The 18,162-nt window shown below is 43.1% G+C and overlaps 1 protein-coding gene across 5 annotated transcripts in view; it reads right to left on the bottom strand.

The window, feature by feature from the left end:
- Nucleotides 1–4,918: 4,918 nt before the first annotated feature.
- LOC110474227 (tropomodulin-2) overlaps nt 4,919–18,162 on the bottom strand; it is a 34,694-nt gene continuing 21,450 nt past the window's right edge. For all 5 annotated transcript variants that reach the window (XM_085588763.1, XM_085588762.1, XM_021537448.3 and 2 more), the window contains 7 exons: nt 15,951–16,073; nt 14,788–14,874; nt 11,985–12,115; nt 11,284–11,391; nt 10,871–11,014; nt 10,402–10,546; nt 4,919–8,357 (listed from right to left, as the gene is read on the bottom strand). In XM_085588763.1, coding sequence (XP_085444889.1) covers nt 8,323–8,357; nt 10,402–10,546; nt 10,871–11,014; nt 11,284–11,391; nt 11,985–12,115; nt 14,788–14,874; nt 15,951–16,073 — 773 coding nt within the window. In that variant the 3' untranslated portion in view covers nt 4,919–8,322. The remainder of the gene's footprint in view (nt 8,358–10,401; nt 10,547–10,870; nt 11,015–11,283; nt 11,392–11,984; nt 12,116–14,787; nt 14,875–15,950; nt 16,074–18,162) is intronic.

Raw genomic sequence — 18,162 nt, 5'->3', positions numbered from 1 at the left:
GTGCAGTGAATATTCCGTGTGGGAGAAAGGAGGGAGTGAGAACCAAGCCATTAATTAAAGGCTGCATAGTCTGAGCAAGCCAGTGCTTAAAGCACAGTTGCCATGGATGCTCCAGCCTGAGTCACACTCCTCATGCTCCCCTCTGCTGTGCTGGGGTGCCTGGCTGTCCCTGTGCAGAGAGGGTGACACCGATGGCTTTGGTGATTCACAGATAATAGGGCAAGAAGCATCACTGCAGCCCCAATGAGCTCCCCTGGAAAACAAATGCATGGCCAGCAGATAAATCTCCACTGACAGACTAGTGCATCTCTAGGAACTCCTGCAACCAGTAGCAAGGGCACATCTATTGTTAACATTTAGTTGGGTGAATGAGAAAAAAACATTGATATGTCTGTACCTCAGTCTCCTCCTCTGTAGTGTGTGAAGGATATGTGCAGTAGTCTTTGTTTGAGTACTTTTTAAAGTTTACACCAAAAGTGCTTGGCAAAATGCAGCAAACTATGATCAGCAAACTATGATTTATTAATGTTTTCAAGATGGTCCAGAAACTGAAATGTCACCTGAATCAGTTACAGGGCAAGTGCCATTGATAGCCAGCCCTTCTACATACCCTTGTGGTATATAAAACCCTTTTGGGGAAATTTTTTTTAATTCAGGGCAGCTTTATCCAGGGGAAGAGATTCAAAGGGCCACCCAGATGGCTGATCAGCTTGGCATGGGTTTAAACATTTTCAAGGAAATTAGTCTGTCGAGATTTCTTTGTCAGGCTCCAAACAGAGCAAATGATTGGGCTCAATCTGAACATTCGGAAAAGGATGCAGGATGTTGGTGCCAATGCTTTTTTAGTATCTCTTGTATCAGATCTTGTGTGCCAAACTGCTCATGTGTCCAGAGGTAAACTTAATCACCAACTCTGAGCTGATTCTCTCCACCCATCTGAGCTGATGGAGACATCAGGCTCTTCACTTCCTCTGTAGCAGGTGGCTTTTAAAGTATCTTCATATGTCACACCTAATTCATTCCTGCCATTGCATCACTTACTCTCTGGAGCACAGTTCTTGTGTCAACGTTTTTCTTTTATTCTGTATGATGCAAGTATTTGGCCTGATTAAATTATAGGCTGGTACTCTCATGCAGTTTAAGGATAGCAGATACACAAGAGGTCAGACTAGATGGCCCCAATAGTCCCTCTCATGGAAAAATGAGACCAAATGGAATCATTACAAAGCACCAAGTAATTTCAAAGCAGCAGGCACTGAAAGCAACTCACAGGCAAAGCTGTGAGCTGTGCCACTAGGTGATTTAATACCCACCTGGCCTTTGACTTATCTGACACTGCTGTGAGTGGCACAGCTGGGTGCTGCAATGACTGTGTGCACCAGTGGACAAACAATAAGCAAAACCTTGTGCAAGTCTCCTCCTGAACACCCAGATCTCCTTGGATATTCTTGCAGTGATTCATTCTGGCTCCAATTTATCCAGACAGCCCAGTGAGTCCTTCACAGGAGCAGCCTGAGGTGCCTCAGCCAGGGTGTCTGGGCACTGCTGCCCTTCCAGCACTGGCTGTGTGCAGCCTGGAGTCTCTGCTGACTTCTCAGCATGCAGGATCATGCTGCTTCTCCTTGGAAACTGTGCTTTCCATTGTGCAAATATTAAAAGTAACTCGTTATGACTTGTTCATTTAATTATGGAGTCAATTTGAAAGCTTTAGAGGAGTGAAGGGAAATAATATTTTAATTGGATTTTCTCATTGGTACAGAAATAAAATAGGAAATATCTAGAAAATATTAAGTACAGCTGTCTCATTTTAATGAAAAATGTATATGAAATTAAAACAAATGTATTTTTATGTAAATGTCATCACATATCTTTGTTTAAATTTTCAGTCTTTCTCATCATGGAAATGGTCTTTCAAACCCCATGAATCTCTAGTGCTGGAAGGGACCCCAGCTCTTGGCAGGTGGCATAGGCACTCACGTCCTGCTGGCTGGGTTTGCCACAGCTGCTGAGTGCTTCTGTCTGCTCCTGGCAATCAAACTTCCCTTCTGTCAGGCACCCTACACTGCTCCACAGATGCCTATGAGATCAGTACTCTGCAAAAAAGGAGGGCAACTTTAATGTGAGGTAACCAGGCCCAGGTTCAGTGAAAGTGTTCTTGACTTTATTCTAGGCTCAGAAGAGATGCCATAAACTTCCCTGTGGTGCATTTAAGGTGTCACAGTAGTTCACCTGGATCAAGCAGCACATTTGGAGTGTGAAGGCAGAGAGGGTTTAACTGGAGCTTTCATCAGCAGCCACAGAGCAATTCATTCTGCAGAATAAAATTTTAAGGAGACTCTTTTGAGGGCTTACTTATTTTCAAGTGAGTTAACACATTAATGACACTTTGTTTGTTGCTTTTCTTCTTTGTTTTTTTCCCCCTCAAGCAGCCTAAAAGCATACAGGAAAAATACAGGGATGCATTAGAGTGACTGTGCTGCCTGGCATTGCCCACCAGCCAAAGGGTGGGGGGAGCCTCCACAGCAGCTCCTGCCAATGTCTCTGCTTTTCCTGCTCCTGAATGTAGCATCCCATGAACTGTTATAACACAAAACCACATTAGATCTCTAAGCAATCTGCTTCATGTGGGTGATGAACACCAGTGTGTGCAGGGTGCCAGCGCTGCTGAGTACAAACTGACCATGAATGCCAATGCCCTGGTTCACCACACCCTGGGCACAGTGACCTCCTTCTCCAGCATCATCATCTGAAAGCTTTTAACCTGATTTGGATGAATGATGAATATACAACAATTTAATGGACAAGTGGAAGAATTGATGCAAGATTCTCAGGCCTGGGGAATTCTTTAGTGTTCACCAACACTAAGCAGAACTAAGCAGATTTTAGGTGACCTGTATCTGTGGTGACAGCTGAGAAATAAACAATTCTGAACTAGTAAATGTTGCTTCCAGATTCTCTTCAATTTATTATCAATGCAGTCATTATCAGAAAAGATTGACTGTGAAACAATACATGCAATTGCTTTATCTGACTGCCTTGTTTTCTCCTCCCTTTCTCACTGAGTAAGTCTACCTAATGTCAGACTCAATAAAGTCAGACAGCTGGTTATAAGAAACAAACAGACCCTCATTAAGGGAGGCCCCTCGTGCTGCTTTTGTTTGTGCTCATCTGCTTTATGGGAATAGACAGGAAAAACATGAATATTTAAGGCACTTTGCTTTGGCTGGGAACCAGCTGAACACAATTTCAGTGGTGTTTTGCCCCTGTGCCACCTCCTCCAGAAGGAAGCTTCAAAACCCATTGACCACTCTGCTCCATTCATACAGCAATACATTTGCTCTGGCTGAAACTGATGGTTTGGTTTAATGTGCAAATGCTGTCCTCTGTTAAAATATCCCAGATGTTGAATTGAGAACTGCTTGGTTTCGTGGTTCCTGTCCACCAGCCCCATCCCCAGCACAGCACCTGCCCTGTGGTGCCTGCCTGTGCTCTCCTTGCATTTGGGTGCCAGCCTGCTGCAGGCTTGGCAGCAGCTTGTGCTGGGCAGAGCACAGAGCTCCTGGCTCTGGCTACAGAAACACACCAGCCACCAGATCAGAGCTCCTGCAGGAGGGCACAAGATTTAATCAGCTTGAACCCCGTTCTTTGATATTGTATTAAAACTCCCTAGAGTCTCTGTTTCATTCAAAACGGAGATTTTACTTTTGGGTAGATGCATTAAAAGAACACAAGCGAGGGACCTTTGGCATGGCAACAGCAGGGGATGGATGGGCAGTGGGAAATGCAGCTTCCTGCAGTTCAGGCTGCCACTCCATATCATGGGAAAATGACCTGGAATTCCTGGTAGAATATGAAGCACTAGGGTTTGCACTGTTGTTGCTCAGGCTTGGGAAAGGATTGAACTGATTGGAATAGGAAAGATATAAAGATGTATGCTCAGAGACTAAGAATAGTATCAATCCTCTCTTTGTAAAGTCATTATTTTTCAAAAGGTGCAGCGTGATAAGGTGTGTTCTTTGGTATATACTACATTTATATTCAAAATCCCAAGGGAATTGAACACAACCCCTGTAATGCAGGACTAAAACTGGTCTTTTGGTAAAAGCTATGAATTATGTAGAAATAAAATTCTGAGAGATAGGAAATGGAGTGCAGGACCTCATGAGCTTCTCTGCAGCTGTATTCTCTGATTCCCTTATGAGTGAGGATATGGGAATTGTGCTGCATAGTTCCCATGAGCACTCTTCTGATTTAGACTCTGCAAATCCCAGCAGAACCACATACTGAGATACCTCCTCTTCTTTCAGTATGAGATTTTCTCATTTTCTTGAAGTATCATCCACTCATTTACATTGAGATGAAAAGAAGAAAGATACTGTGAGATTTCACAGTTAAAGTACTGCCATAAGTAAAGGTGGTCTTAAAATAGGTAGAGAAGATGTTTTATTTCTCTGTGGGTTAACTGTGAAGTTCTCTGGGATTGTGGAGAACAAATTGTCCATGGGAAATGACATTTCCTTTTCAATTGTCCTTATGCACTGTGCAGCTATGTGTATTTGGCAGTTCTTTTGTCATGCAGCACAGGTTCTAAGGGCCATGTTAACCACTCATTAACTCAGTCCAGGCCTTTAGGCACTCCGCAATGCACCTGAGTCCCTTGAACCTTAGAACTGGGGATAATGTGAAAGAAAACGTGTGTTTTGGTGTCAGGTTCTAATGAGGTGCCATATGGAAATTTCAGATACACTGTGGAGAACAGAGGGCAGGAAATACCACCAGTCTCTCCACCTGAGAAGGTGAAATCCAGCAGAGTGAAAGTTGCAAGAGCTGCAGAGGAGAAATCAGTTTAATCTGATGTCCGAGCACCAACGGGGGCTCAATTCAAGTCACAAACCCATGAAAAATTGCAAAATCCAAATCTTTTGTGAAGGTTTATTTAGAAAAACCACAATGCTGGGGAGTCACTGTTACATAGCGTGGTAATTCTCTTCCTCTTGAGTAATATGCACCACACTGTGCGCATGCAGTTACATCTGTTCCAGAGCTAACATTGCCATTTATACATGTACACATATGGTCCTCAGTGCACGCTACACTTCACAGGGACATTAGGACACACACAAAGTTGAGCATTTCCATGAAAAAACCTGTATAAAAAATACAAACCAAACTGAAGCAGTCAACACGAGAAGCAATGTGCAAAAATAGACAGTTACTCCTGAACGTTTGCTTAAGAAAAAGGGACTTTTCTGTCCTTGTTCCCCATTTAGCATTGACAATGCAGATGTTGTCTGAAAGTAGGATATGAAATAACTCATCCTGCCCCCCTTTTTGTTAGTTGCAGAGATTTTTAACCAGCTAAATAATCCTGTAGTAGTGTGAAAATCTGCCTCCAAGCATCACCACTGTGTGCTGTTGTTGCATCCAACAGATCTTTATATTGCTGCAATGTCTGACCTGTGACACTCAAGGCTGGTGACAGCCAAGGCCTTGTGTGGAGCACACAGAAGAGGCAGAACAAAGACATCTCTGGTCACTGAGCCCCCTGGCAGGGGCTGGCAGCAGCTGCCTGCAGAAAACAGCCAGGGATTGGGAGCTCTCCTCACACATGCTGGAAGGAGCCAGGCTCCCAGGTCCTGGCCATGGGGTGCACAGCTCTGGCCCTGTCTCCTCACTCATGGTGGGGCTGGAGTTGGAGATGATCCCTCCAAAGGTGAGGCTCTTCCCTCAGAGGAACCGTGGCTTTGCAAAGGGAAGGGCAGATGAGGGGATGGAGAGCCCCAGAGCTTTCCCCAGCCAGGTACCTCAGTGCAAACTGGGGCTGCAAATCACACCTGACTGCGTAAGCTCATGTGTGGCTCTGAGCAAAGCCATCCAGGACATGCTGCAGACACCATGAAGCAGCCAGACCAGCCCATCCTTGTGAAACTGCTGCATGCAAATACCAACACTGTCAATGGCAACTAAGACTAGAAATGGATTGCACTTGTCTCCCTTGAACACAGATACGTACCACTAAAAAAGAAAAAATAACCATTAAAAAATCTTCAAACGATTGATAATTGGGATTCCCTTGGTTGGAGCAAAGGAAACGAACAAGAAATTAGGGGCAGAGTGGTTCCTATCACTGAAGGTTGTCAGTAACATAATCTTTAGATGCTGTGGATGAGGATTCTTCCCACCATGAAACTTCATGGTGCAAAGCCCAGTATTCCCCTTGTAATCCAAATGTTTTCTAAGGATTCTATTTAAGCCCATGCAGAGTTATGACTGTATTACAGAAATTGTAATTTTTTTTAATAGGAGATCAAAGTTTTTCACAGCAAATCCTGCATGGATCCAGGGAAAACCTTAGCAAGAGTCCCCTGTGTGTTTTGTTTTATTTGCAAAGCAAAGGTTTCAGTTTATTCTGGGGAAGGAAGGAAGTGGAAAATGTAGAGACTGGGAGCTGCTGGGGGAGTAAACTGTGGCCACTGCACTTTTATCCCAGCTCAGCAGACCACTTCAGCCAAGTATTTTAAGTGGGATTTCAGCAAGTGTTATTCACTTTGGGCCCCACTACAAAGACCAGTATCCAACAGGAAGAGCCTTGCCTTGCACCTTCTCCTTTCCCTTACAAAAGGCACAGAGGGAGGGTTCATCCTGCTAGCTCACACCTCAGCAAGGTGAAAGCATCACTCAGGGAACCGTGCCAAGCACTGCCTGCTCCGGGGCTCCCCGTGTCTCTGATTCCAGCACCCCACAGCTTCCCTGCTAATCCTGAGCCACTCCTGCAAGTTCTGCAGTGACTGAGGTGTCCAGCACTGCCCACAGCAGTGCTTCATCCCTGTCTCAGAGAGGCCGGAGTGCCCCGGGTGGCAGCGCTGCCTGCAGGAGCATTTCTGCAAGCTTGGGGTGTGTGACACCTCTGACCTGAGCGTCCCTTGGCTCTCACAGCCTGTGCCCGTGGAGCCAAAATGAACCTCTGCCTGTCAGTCAGCTGTTGGCAGTGATACAACTGTGGTAGAGAGTAGTTTTAGATGGTAAAATACACAAAATGACACATCAGACTGAAGTATTACTGAAATTTTGACGCTGTTGAGCGTTGGGGTTAGCTGCTGCTTCGTGAGTGTTTTCCACTGGGTTAAGATAATGTCCAGCATGTAAGTTAAAGCCATGATTTAGCAAAGTATTTCTGCATGAGCTTAAATCTGCCCTTATTCAGATAAACACTGGCACGAATACTCATGTGCCTTGTGATGCAGGGACAAACCTCAGCTGCAGCAGATAAATGTCAGGCATGTAGCTGTCAAAACTACGTCTTTAGTGTCTTTCCCTGGTAGCACAGTGGCTTTCTTGGATTAAGTATTTAATTAATCTTCATCTAAAAGGTCCTGAGAACAGTCCTATAATGCTAACAAACGTATATAAATACAGGACTAAAAAAAGTCAAACTCATGGCTCAAAGCAAAACAAATATTGCTCAGAATACTTGTTTAGGTTAAGATCACTAGCTGTAAACTGTGCATTCTAGTAGCAAACAAAAACTTGTTGGCCTAGAAAAAAAAACCCAAAACATTCAGTGTCTACAGGATTGGCAGCACTAATATTACTTTACAATGTGGAGTAAGAATAAAAACCATCAGTGTAACATTGCAAAATGATCCACCTAACCTAAGCTTATGTAAACAAGTACGCTTTGACAACGTGTGTACGTCTAGGCGTGATCCTGCGCTGGGAGCTGGGTGGGTGCAGACCCAACAAGGGTGGCAGGAGCTGTTCCGAGGTGGGTCCAGCTGCCCAGATCCCACTGCAGGAGAGAGGCTCAGGGGTGTGAACCTGCAGACCTGTACTGGCATCACTAGTTCTACTCCTGGGAGCAGCCCATTGCAGGATTCAGTTCAGCAGGACTATACACATAAGTAAGGATTATTCACAAACATAAGGCATTGCAGAACTTGGCCCTAAAATTTCTATTTTCAGCAGAGAATCCCTTATCCATATTCAAGGTCATATTTTCATATATCAAAAAGTGTCTAAAATAAGGGTCAGAGTCATGTTATGCTCAGGAACATGGTTAAGATGCTGCATATTGGCTTCAGATACTGCAAACCATTTTCTTCATTAAAATCAAACCAACTATGAACCTTTCTCATAAGAATTAAATTAACCATGAAAATTAAAAACGTGCAGGCTCTGTTTTCAAGGTTAAAAGGAGACATTAACAGAAATCAGCAACTCCCATGGTAATAGTTTTCCAGTGCCTTCCCTTCTGAGCAGTGAGCACTCTGAGGCTGCAGTGGTGGTGGGCTCCAGTCCTGCCTGGTGTCCTCGGCGCTGTGGCTACTGCCGCTCCCCTTCCACCCGCTTCTTCCGAACTGCACAGAGCAAGGAGAGAGTCAGCACTGCCCTCTGGGAGCTCCTCCACAGCCAGCCCCCGGGACATGGAGCACAGAGCGAGCAGCTCCTGAGAAACGCTCAGAATTATGCCCACAAATACCACAATCAATATATACCATAGACCGTAATGCTCCATAAAATAATTGTACCTAAACTGCATTGTTTGTATCGCAGACTGTAGAATTGCACCAAGTGTTCACATCAATGCATTTTCCACAAAAATCACATTCTGAGCTAAAGGTTTATTGCTAGATGATAAAAAAATCACTGCTTCCTGCACTTCCTTCCAGTGATTCCATTTAGATTTTATTACAGTTTTATTGTTCTTTTAAAAGACACTGTGTTCCAGATAAATTAATACTGCTCTAGTCTGCAGTGCTGTGGATTATTTAAGCTCTAGGCATCAAAAATTAGTAATTTCTGTAATTGCACAGTGTATCCTATAGGTAAACAATAATCATATTTTTTTAGAAAATAATTTGAAGTACGCTTAATACTGTTAATATTGGCAAAAAATATCATATTGGACCTGTTTAAACTTCACCTGCTCTGACTGGATCAACCATCAGACAGTCAGTTAATTAACGCTGGCTTTTCACTGGAAACCACATAGGTTGAAGTTGCCGTTTAGCAAAGCAGAGTGGTAAACCTTGTGTTATGGACAGGATTATTTTGACAAGCAGTGTGAATTTTTACAGCTCCTAAGATATATTATACCTGGTATAGAGCAGGTTTAGTTGGGCAGCATTTGCTACTCCACATTCTAATAAAATGCACTGAGTTTTTTCTGACCTGGCCAGATAAGATTTGTGAGGTTTTCCTGTTTGTATGATACAAAATTTAGTGTTATGTCAGTGTCATGTCCTGTTCCTGATATTGAACAGCTGAAGCACAGAACAAAGCAGTAAAACTTGATGGATGAATGCTTTTCACCACAGAAAGTCAATACCAACAATATATTGCTAAACATCTCATTACTTTACTAAGAGGAGGTTTTTTTTATCATGCCTTTTTGGCAAACAGACTGCATTATTCCAAAGCCTGCAGTGTAGCATCAGTCATGTGTGTCTGCTTTCAGTGTTTTGTTCATTTATTTTATTGAATTCCTTTAGGAATTCTGTCCTACAAAATCTTGAACAAAACCAAACGACACAAACATGGGAAAATTAAGATTAGGACATAACTCTAATGACAAGTGGTGAAATAATGGGGGGAAAGGGTTTTTCTCACTTTGTAGATGGGATATTTCAAATGCCCTTCTGGACACTGATAATTTTAGGAAAAATAGTTTCTAGTTGGAATGCTTAGGTATTGCTAAAAATTAAAATTTCAAACCCCTAAAAGTATGTATGAAATAAAAAGGCTTTAGCTGAACTTTTATCTTAGTTCCCACAGAAAGAAACCCAAGCTGAAACCCACAAAGTCATCAAGGTTTGATACCCCAGTCTGAAGCAGAACTGATTAAAAATACAAAATTTAAATTTTTCCCCCTTCTCACTCTAAATTTCTTCTGCCTAGTCATCTCCTTTGTATTCTGTGTACTGAGCACACAGGGTGTGCATGTCACACTCAGGTGACACTTGCAGGGTTTTATTGTCTGTGCCTGTTCTAGGCCACAGAAGCAGGAGGGTCTGGTTTGCTCCCTTGGCTGGGCAGGCTTGGTCCATCATGGGCTGGACAACAAAGTCAGGACTTCTGTGTCCTCTGAAAAAACAGGATGGGTTTGACTCCTCATTTACTGGCCAGAACAGCTGATAGAGCAGTGAGAAATTTAGGATATTCCATAGAAAAGGCTGAAGTAACTCCCCTTCCCAGAAGGAGCAGGAGAAAAATAGTGGCTCCTAATTCCAGTACGATCTTTGCTGTTTTCTGCTCTAGAGTTCTGCATCTCCCCTCACACAGAGCAGTGTGAATGCTGTAGTCAAAATTCCATCTGGATGTACAGACAGGGAGAGCTATGCCTGGGAAGATCAGGGCTTGGCTCACACAAAGAAATGATGAGTAAATGTAGTGACATCTTACCCAGGTCGTTGTTTTTAGTGATAGCTGCTGCCACCCTGGTTCTTGGACCTTGTTTTGTGAATTGGTATCCAAACTTGAGAATCCTGGAGTTCTCCTCCAGCATCTTGGCAATCTCCATCTCTACAGCTGTCCCAAGCTGCTGCCTCTGTTGGTGATGTAGTGAAGTGTCCCCAAAAGAAAAGGAAACATTTGCTTTCATATGAGAGAGAAGTAAATGGTTGTGTTTAAGTACTGGACTGCAAACTACAGAGAATCCCATCCCTGGAGGTTTTGCCCTGAGTTTTTTTATTTGGCTTTGAGTAGTTTTATTGAGAAGTTTTCCACTCTTTGGTTGCACTGGCTGGGGACATGAACTGCAGAATGAGCCACAGAGGCTGCCTTGACTCTGCCAGAGTCCCCTGGTAGAACCCTCTGGGAAATCCATATAAAAGAGAAACAAAAGTGAACTTCCCCAATGGTCTCTCTTTACCTGGTTGTCAATTTTAATCTCTGTTAGGGATTCATTCGTTTTCAGTGCATCAATCAGCGCCAAAATCCCTGTCCCAGTGATGAAGTTGGATTCTACATTCAGACTCTTCAGTGTTTTGTTCACTTTCAACATATCTGCAAATGCCTGAAGGGCCAAAAAGAGGGAACATGACATAACATCTTGAAAGTTTCAGGGAATAACAGGGAATCTGCAAAACACAGCTTTGTACCGACAAGAAATAAAACATAAATATGCTTAGAAGAATGGAGAGGTAGATCAGAAGATATTATATTTCTACTTTGCATAGCCATAGGGCATTCCTGCAAGGGAAAATAAAGAATGTATCCTAAAACAGACATGGACCTGCTTAAAAGTTGTTGTGGTTCTTTTTTCCCAGTAATGTTAAAACTTACAATAGCTACAGGATCATTGCTTCGAGTAGCTGCAAGGCTGAATGTCTTCACATGTGTGTTGGTTTCCAGAGCTTTTGCAAATTCTTTCAGTGTTGGAATAGGAATATTCTAGAGTAAAAAGACAATAGTTAGGAAAGCCAATCATACTGCTGATTTTAATTATTATGAAACTGATTGCTGAACAACCACAGTCCGTGCAAGGAAGCATCCCTGGTGCCTTTAGGAGTGTGTCAGAGTGGGCACAGTGTGCCCCAGAGGCTGGGGGTGCCTGTGCCAGGCTGCAATGCCAGCGCTGCCCAGAACTGGGGCAGGCCAAGGCAGCCCAACTCTCCTGAGCCACTTTCTATTCCTCTGCCAGCTGTTCAGTCTCCACCTGCCAGCTCCTCCTCCAGTTGCCTGAGTGGGCTCATTGAATTTGGCCAGTGATGATTACACAGTGCCCATGAGATATCTTCCTTTACAATCTGCTGAGAAAGGCAGCCAAAGGGAGTCACCCTTTGGGCATTTAATCAGCATTTAATTCAGCATCAGGAATTGATGACCTTGGAGCCACTACAACAGTCCTTTCCCCAGCCCTTCCCTGAGTGTCTTGCTTTTTCTGAACAATAAAGAGAGACAAAATGTGAGGATAAAAGGCACAGGCTTTGGAAGCATTTTAATAAATCCTCCTATGATGACATGGACAAAAACACAGCATCTACCTTTATGTTGTTGAGATTAACTTCTGTGAGACTAGGATCATTTGCTTTTATCCTTTGTAGACTTGCTTCCACATTGGTTGGATTGGGTGGCTCCTCAAAGATGGGCTTGACCTTTTCACCTTTCACCACATCTGCAACACAAAATCTCATTAAATGTCAACCCAGGAACAGGCACCATCACTCTGGCTGTTCAATTCCCATTTAGGTTTGTAGTGCAGCAGTCTAAGAAGGCTTTATGGGAACCACAAAACCTGCAAGTAGGAGTGTTATCCCCCCTAATCCCTGCCATGCCCTTTGCACCCCCTGTGTACCCAGAGCTGTCACTGGAGGCTGTGGTCAGGCAGGCTGGGCAGCATTGTCATGGGAAAACTTCTCCTTTTTATAAAAATCCCTGTACAATTAATGGGAGCCAAAACAGCTTTGACGACTATTGTTTGGGATGTAATATTCTGCAAAAGCTGCTTTGTACTTTGTCTAGTATCTGTAAAGAAAGGTGTGCTCAGAACTTGCCCACTATATTAGTAAGTAAATGTCCCTGCACCTATGAATAGACATAAAGCAACATGAGCAGGAGGCCCCTCAGTTTCCTCCTCTCAGCTGATACTATCAGCCTTACTATAAATTCAATTAGCTCTTGTAAAATTGCAACATCTGCACTTTTTAAATAATAAAACTATCAAAGCATGAAAAGTAAGTCTGTCTGCCAGCACCAAGATTTACGAAATCTTTGAGTAGTCATGTTCCAAAGAACTATGGTATTTAGTGCTGGAAGCTATGAGCTATAAATATTCTCAGAGATGCATAAAAATCATAGCTCAGAACATAATTAGCTTAGAATACAATCTAATTCCCACGCATATAGTTGTGGAGATTAATTTATTAGCCCTGACCGCCCAAGCCACTAGAAGCAAAAAAGGAATATTTTGCTGACCACAAGTATGTTTGAATCCTTTTGTTTTATGCTGCAGACAGGGAGAGGTTTTGAAGATTTGTGTTCAGGTCTCAGTGTACTACACATTGCTGTTCATTGCAATGGGTTAAAGTTCATGCCATATCACGGGCCAAAAGTAAACCACATCTTACTCAGAGCTCATACTCATAGTAGAGATGGTCATAGACAAACCTTGAGCTGGTTTTCACTCTTCTCCCTTTGATCCCAAATATATATATATATATTTTTTTACTAATTCTCTGAGAGACCTCACATATCCCTGGTGCCATGTTAGCCTTTCTAGGCAGTTGGGAATTGAAAACTACATTTAGAGAATTCACTTTGGATGCAAGGATAGAAAGTAAACAAAAAAGCAAAGCATTTTTTGCACTTGTGGCAACACCCTGCCAGACTGGGAGCAGGGGAGACACAAGCACCCTGTCCTCAGGTTAGACATCACAGTGTACTCAGTCTAGAGTCAGGAGGCATTTTAATTTTCTAGTTCTTGTTGCTTTCCATGAATTTTTCTTGTTTCTTTAATCATGGTGTTGTTTTGCCACATTGATGAGCAAATTTTTACTGAAGCATTTCCCTTAGCTAAGGAAAGGTATTGCTTTTGGACCAAAGAATACAGTGATGTGATGGTGATTTTCTGGTTCATAGGTCTGCAATTGGAGCATAGTTTAGCTGACTCACATAGCTGACTTTTTGACTTAGTACAACAAAAATATTCTGAAATCTATGAGGATTAGTAATGCATGCAGTTGCCTGTTATGAGATAGATGGCAGCTCACATAGGGCCCCCACTGGGAAGGTTTGCAAAGCAGCTTTATCCTGAGAAAAATGAAGTGACACAGTGTCCTGTCTACTTTCCCACCTCCCCTTTAGCAATGGAAGATGGAAAGGAAAGCCCTTGGTAAAGACAGCTGCTGTTCTCATGGCCTGAGAAGAAGAAAACATTTTTTTAGTACTGTTTCCCTAGGAAAGGGCATTCCACAGTTTTGTCTTAAAAAGTAAAGTTTAGCCCACTAGATATCCAGGGCCTGGAGGCAACAAGCTCTGGATCAAGGCTTGGCAGCTCTCAAGAAGAGCTTGGAATTCAGATGTGCCCATTTCTCCCTCCATCCAGCCTCCGGTGGGTTGCTGAGCTAAGATCACATTCACCAAAGGTCTGTTTATTTAGTGCAAACATTTCTGGATTTGTTTTTAGTAACTACAGCTGTTTCTCTTGGGGGATTTCCAGAACGATTCCGTTTCCTGTGTCCCTAAGGAGCCACAGAAGAGGCACTGCAGCACTGCCACAGGAGCCAGGTGGAGGTGGGACATCAGAGGCAGAGGCTGGGGCAGGAGCACATCCAGGCAGTGTTTGCCTCCAGTGATTGCAGCTCGAGGTGACCCTGGTCACAGACGTGACTCTGACAGGGATTCTACCACATTTGAGCCCAGTGATTACAAGTAATTTTTCAAGTGTGTAAATGTAGGTACTTGGGGCAAGATGGCCTGGCCTGAACTGCAGCCAATTCTCAGCTACAGCTCACTCTGTTTTCTGCCTGCTGCCTAAACTGAAATGGAATGGAAATTTATATGTCTTGGCCTCTCAAATACTCCCACTTTTTCAAATTCCTCTGCAGAGCCAGATACTGCTATCCAGGAAAACAAATTTCCTTAGGAATGGTTTGTTTGTATATTACTGTTGTTTTTATAATTAATTTTAAGATTGTATTTACTTTTAAAAAGCCACCTAATGATTAATTAGATCAATCAAAGTTAGGCCCAGTTACATTACACTAAATTAGATCAACAGACCCCACCTACAGGTGTAGAAGTCCCTAATGATGACATGTGGCCCACAAGAGAAATCTGCTTGCTTACTTCTCACGATTCCTTTTCCATCTTTACCGCGGGCTCCTGCCTCATCAAATTTTGGGTTGTTGACCATGTTGTGCACTCCAAGAACAGCTGAAATGGGTAAACACCAGCAAGAGGATACAATGTTAATGACAGGAACACAGACTACAGGAAAGTATCTGCTACAAATTGTAGTTTAGTTCCCCGAACAAGACCCCCTTTATAAAATGTTAACTGCGTGCGTCATGCCCGCTGGTAGGGAGAGGCTTTTGGGCTCCAAATTCTGGAGGTACAGACACTTTCAATACAGATTTTTGAACAATCAAGTCAATGTAGAATGCATGTCCCAGAAGTGCCAGCTGGAAGGAACCACTGTGGGTCATCTTGTCCAGCCTCGCCCTCAGGCAGGAGTGCTGCCAGCATTAATGAGGTCAGCCATGGCTTTGTCTGCTGGAGTCTGAAAACACCCAGGGATGGAAATCCCGCAATTTCTTGGGGTAAACTGTTTCAATGCTACACTCCTAATCACTTTCCTCCCTTAATATACAACCTGAACTTCTTATAACTCGTATGTTCTATTGTTTGGTGTATCTGGGAACTTCACTGTACATGTGATGAGCTTAATGCATTGGCATTTCCACCAGGGTTTCTTATGGAAGCTCATCGATATTAACACCCTTGGAAAATAATCAGAAGTGGTGAAGATCCCCAGGTCTAATCACCTGGCAATCAATTTTCTCATTCAAGGGGTTAGATTCCAAATTTCCTCATGGATTCAGGATCTTTATCCATGCATGCTGTAACAAGTTTATCTGGCTATTTGGGATGTCAGAGGTAGGGAGGTAGCTGTAGTATGCTACAAACAACACAGATACAGTAGGATCAGTCACTTCCATAATAGTGCCAGACCCCAGCCTGCAGTCCACTGTCCACCTTCCCTTCCCCAAATCACATGAGCTGCTTCATCTTCCCCCCTGGCCTGACACATCCATTTTAAGCAGAGAAGTCTGAAATGCAGCAGCTGTTGAGTCCCGTTTCAACTATCCTGGGCAACATGTGGCCCATGGCCTGGCCAGCCATCAGACAAGCACCAGGGGCTTGAGGGGTCATCACGAGACACTCCTGGGGCAGGTCTGGCCAGAGAAGAGCTGGACACGTGGGAGGATCCTGTCTGCATGTTTTCTCACCTGCAAGGTCATAGAGCTCGGTATCAGAAGCACTGGCCAAGGCCTCTTCTAGTTCTGGATCCAGGGTCACCTTCTCTTCTGTGCGGGTTTCTACGGGCTTTTCTTTAGGGATAAATATTTTTCCTAAGATAAGAAAAAAAGCCAAAGTGAGCAATGAATATTGGAACAACTTCCTTTCCTCCTGGCAGCAGAGGAATAGGTCTGTGACAGTGGAACTGCTTGAAAATATAATCACATGCATGTTTTTCTCCTTCTTACTTGACGTTATCCTCCACACCAGGATCTTAATAAGTCTAAAAATAAAAGGTGTAGATTACTGCTCTGTGTTGGTGATTGTTATTTTAGGAATTTGCTCTCAGGAGGTGTCCCAGCTGGGATTTTTCTGAAGGTCTTGTGTCCTGAAATAGGCAGAATCAGGTCTACACAAAAAGCTTGCAGAAAATTCCTCCTTATATTTAAATGAGGCAGTAGGAGCAGTTAAAACCATCCTACTGCAAGAATCTTTCAGTTAATGAACTTCCATACATGATCCTGAAAGCTCAGCAAACCTGTTCTCTTCCAGTAACTCAGTTTAGTTCCCAGCTCTTCCAGAATATTTTCCCTCTGTGTCTCCTGATGATCATTCACATAAATAACCTTATCCTGATCATTTGTGCAAGCCTGAAAAGTCTGAACTGAACCACTCCTGGCATATTTGTTTCTCTCTGTATCCTGCTGATGCCTTTGGGCAGCAGATGTGTTTCCATGCAATATTCCCCCAAGACTGAGGTCATTGGCCTGTCTGCTGAAATGAGGGAAATGCAGGATAAATCTAGGAATAACACAACAATTCCACCACTCCTTCAGGCTGCTGTGGTGGTTCACCTCAGCAGTGTGATGATGTAACTGCAAATGCCTGGAGTGAGGCCCTTTCACTCAGAGCTGGAGCTGCTCTTGGGTCACCAGCACTGCTGGGCTTTTCTCCACCCAGCTTTCCTGACCAACACATCCAGTGCACAACTGGATGATCCCCAGGCAGCAGGCAGTGCCATTGCTCCAAAAATTGAGTGAATTCCCATGATCTACTGCCCACTGTGCCATGGTTCCCCTCACCTTGTCCCTAACAACTACTTCTCAAGCAGGCTTTAATTAATGCTGTTGTAATGATGATCTTTGGTGCAGGCAGCTTTGGCCCACTGTCAGCATTGAATTTTCATTTTGTGCAGCTTTTTACACTCTAGGTGTAATGCTTGAAGCATTACATCTAGTCCTGTGGCTTTCTGAAATGTCTCTAAAATAGTTTAATTTTAACTCTATTAGTCATATTGTTGCCATTCATAAATGTAATTGTGATATTTAGTATTGCATTACAAATGCTTTGCCTCTGGTTTTTCAACACTATCATCCTTTTGTGGCTTCATTTTTTTCCCCATTATGGTCCAAAGTATCATTCTCATGTAGTAATTTCCAATTCATTTATATCTTTTATACAAGTTTATACAGCCACTTTTATGCTGTCAGCTTTCACGACTCAAGTCACTGAGTAAGCTCAGAAAAAAACTTCAATTAAATTTCTGAAACTCTGGCAAGGTTTATTGATACATGATTCAAATTATTTGCCTTACAGATATTTCTACCAAGGCTAAACCACTTCGGAGTACAAAACTGGACAGAAAGTTATACAGAAAGGCAAAGAAGCATCATGGTATGATTTATTTTTCATGTGATAATTTAAGTAAGTAATCTTTTTAGAAAAGGCTTCAAGAAGATAAAAGGATAAAAGCCTTTGGTGGGTGAGAGGTAAGAACCATTTTAACTATGACTGCATTAGGTCACAGCAATTAAGGACAGCCATCCCAGCAGCACCAAACAAAAATCAAGTGGAAATCTGGGGTAAGAAACACTCTGCAAAGATAGGTCAGTCATGCTTTACAGGTTTAACAACAGCACAGGCTTCAGACTCTCTGTGCTACCACCTAACCTCAAATGTTGGGTGGCACTGACCAAGACTTAACTTGATTCCAGCTTGACATAAGAAAAAAATTAATTACTGTGCTGGAGGCCAGAAAACCAAAATCAATCAGAATATCTGAATGAACAATCAATAGTGAGGAATTCTGTCCAGGAAGTGTTTTCCTTTCAGATCACTGGTGATTCCACGTGAATTTCAAGTATTCAGTAGGTTGTTTAAGCTATTGAGGGAATTTTTATCCTGACTGATAGCACTGTTGTC

The sequence above is a fragment of the Lonchura striata genome, chromosome 10, assembly GCF_050655825.1.
Source record: "Lonchura striata isolate lonStrDom1 chromosome 10, ASM5065582v1, whole genome shotgun sequence".
Lineage (NCBI taxonomy): Eukaryota > Metazoa > Chordata > Aves > Passeriformes > Estrildidae > Lonchura > Lonchura striata.
Note: the sequence above shows the minus strand (reverse complement) of the source record. Positions and strands in the feature narration are given on the sequence as shown.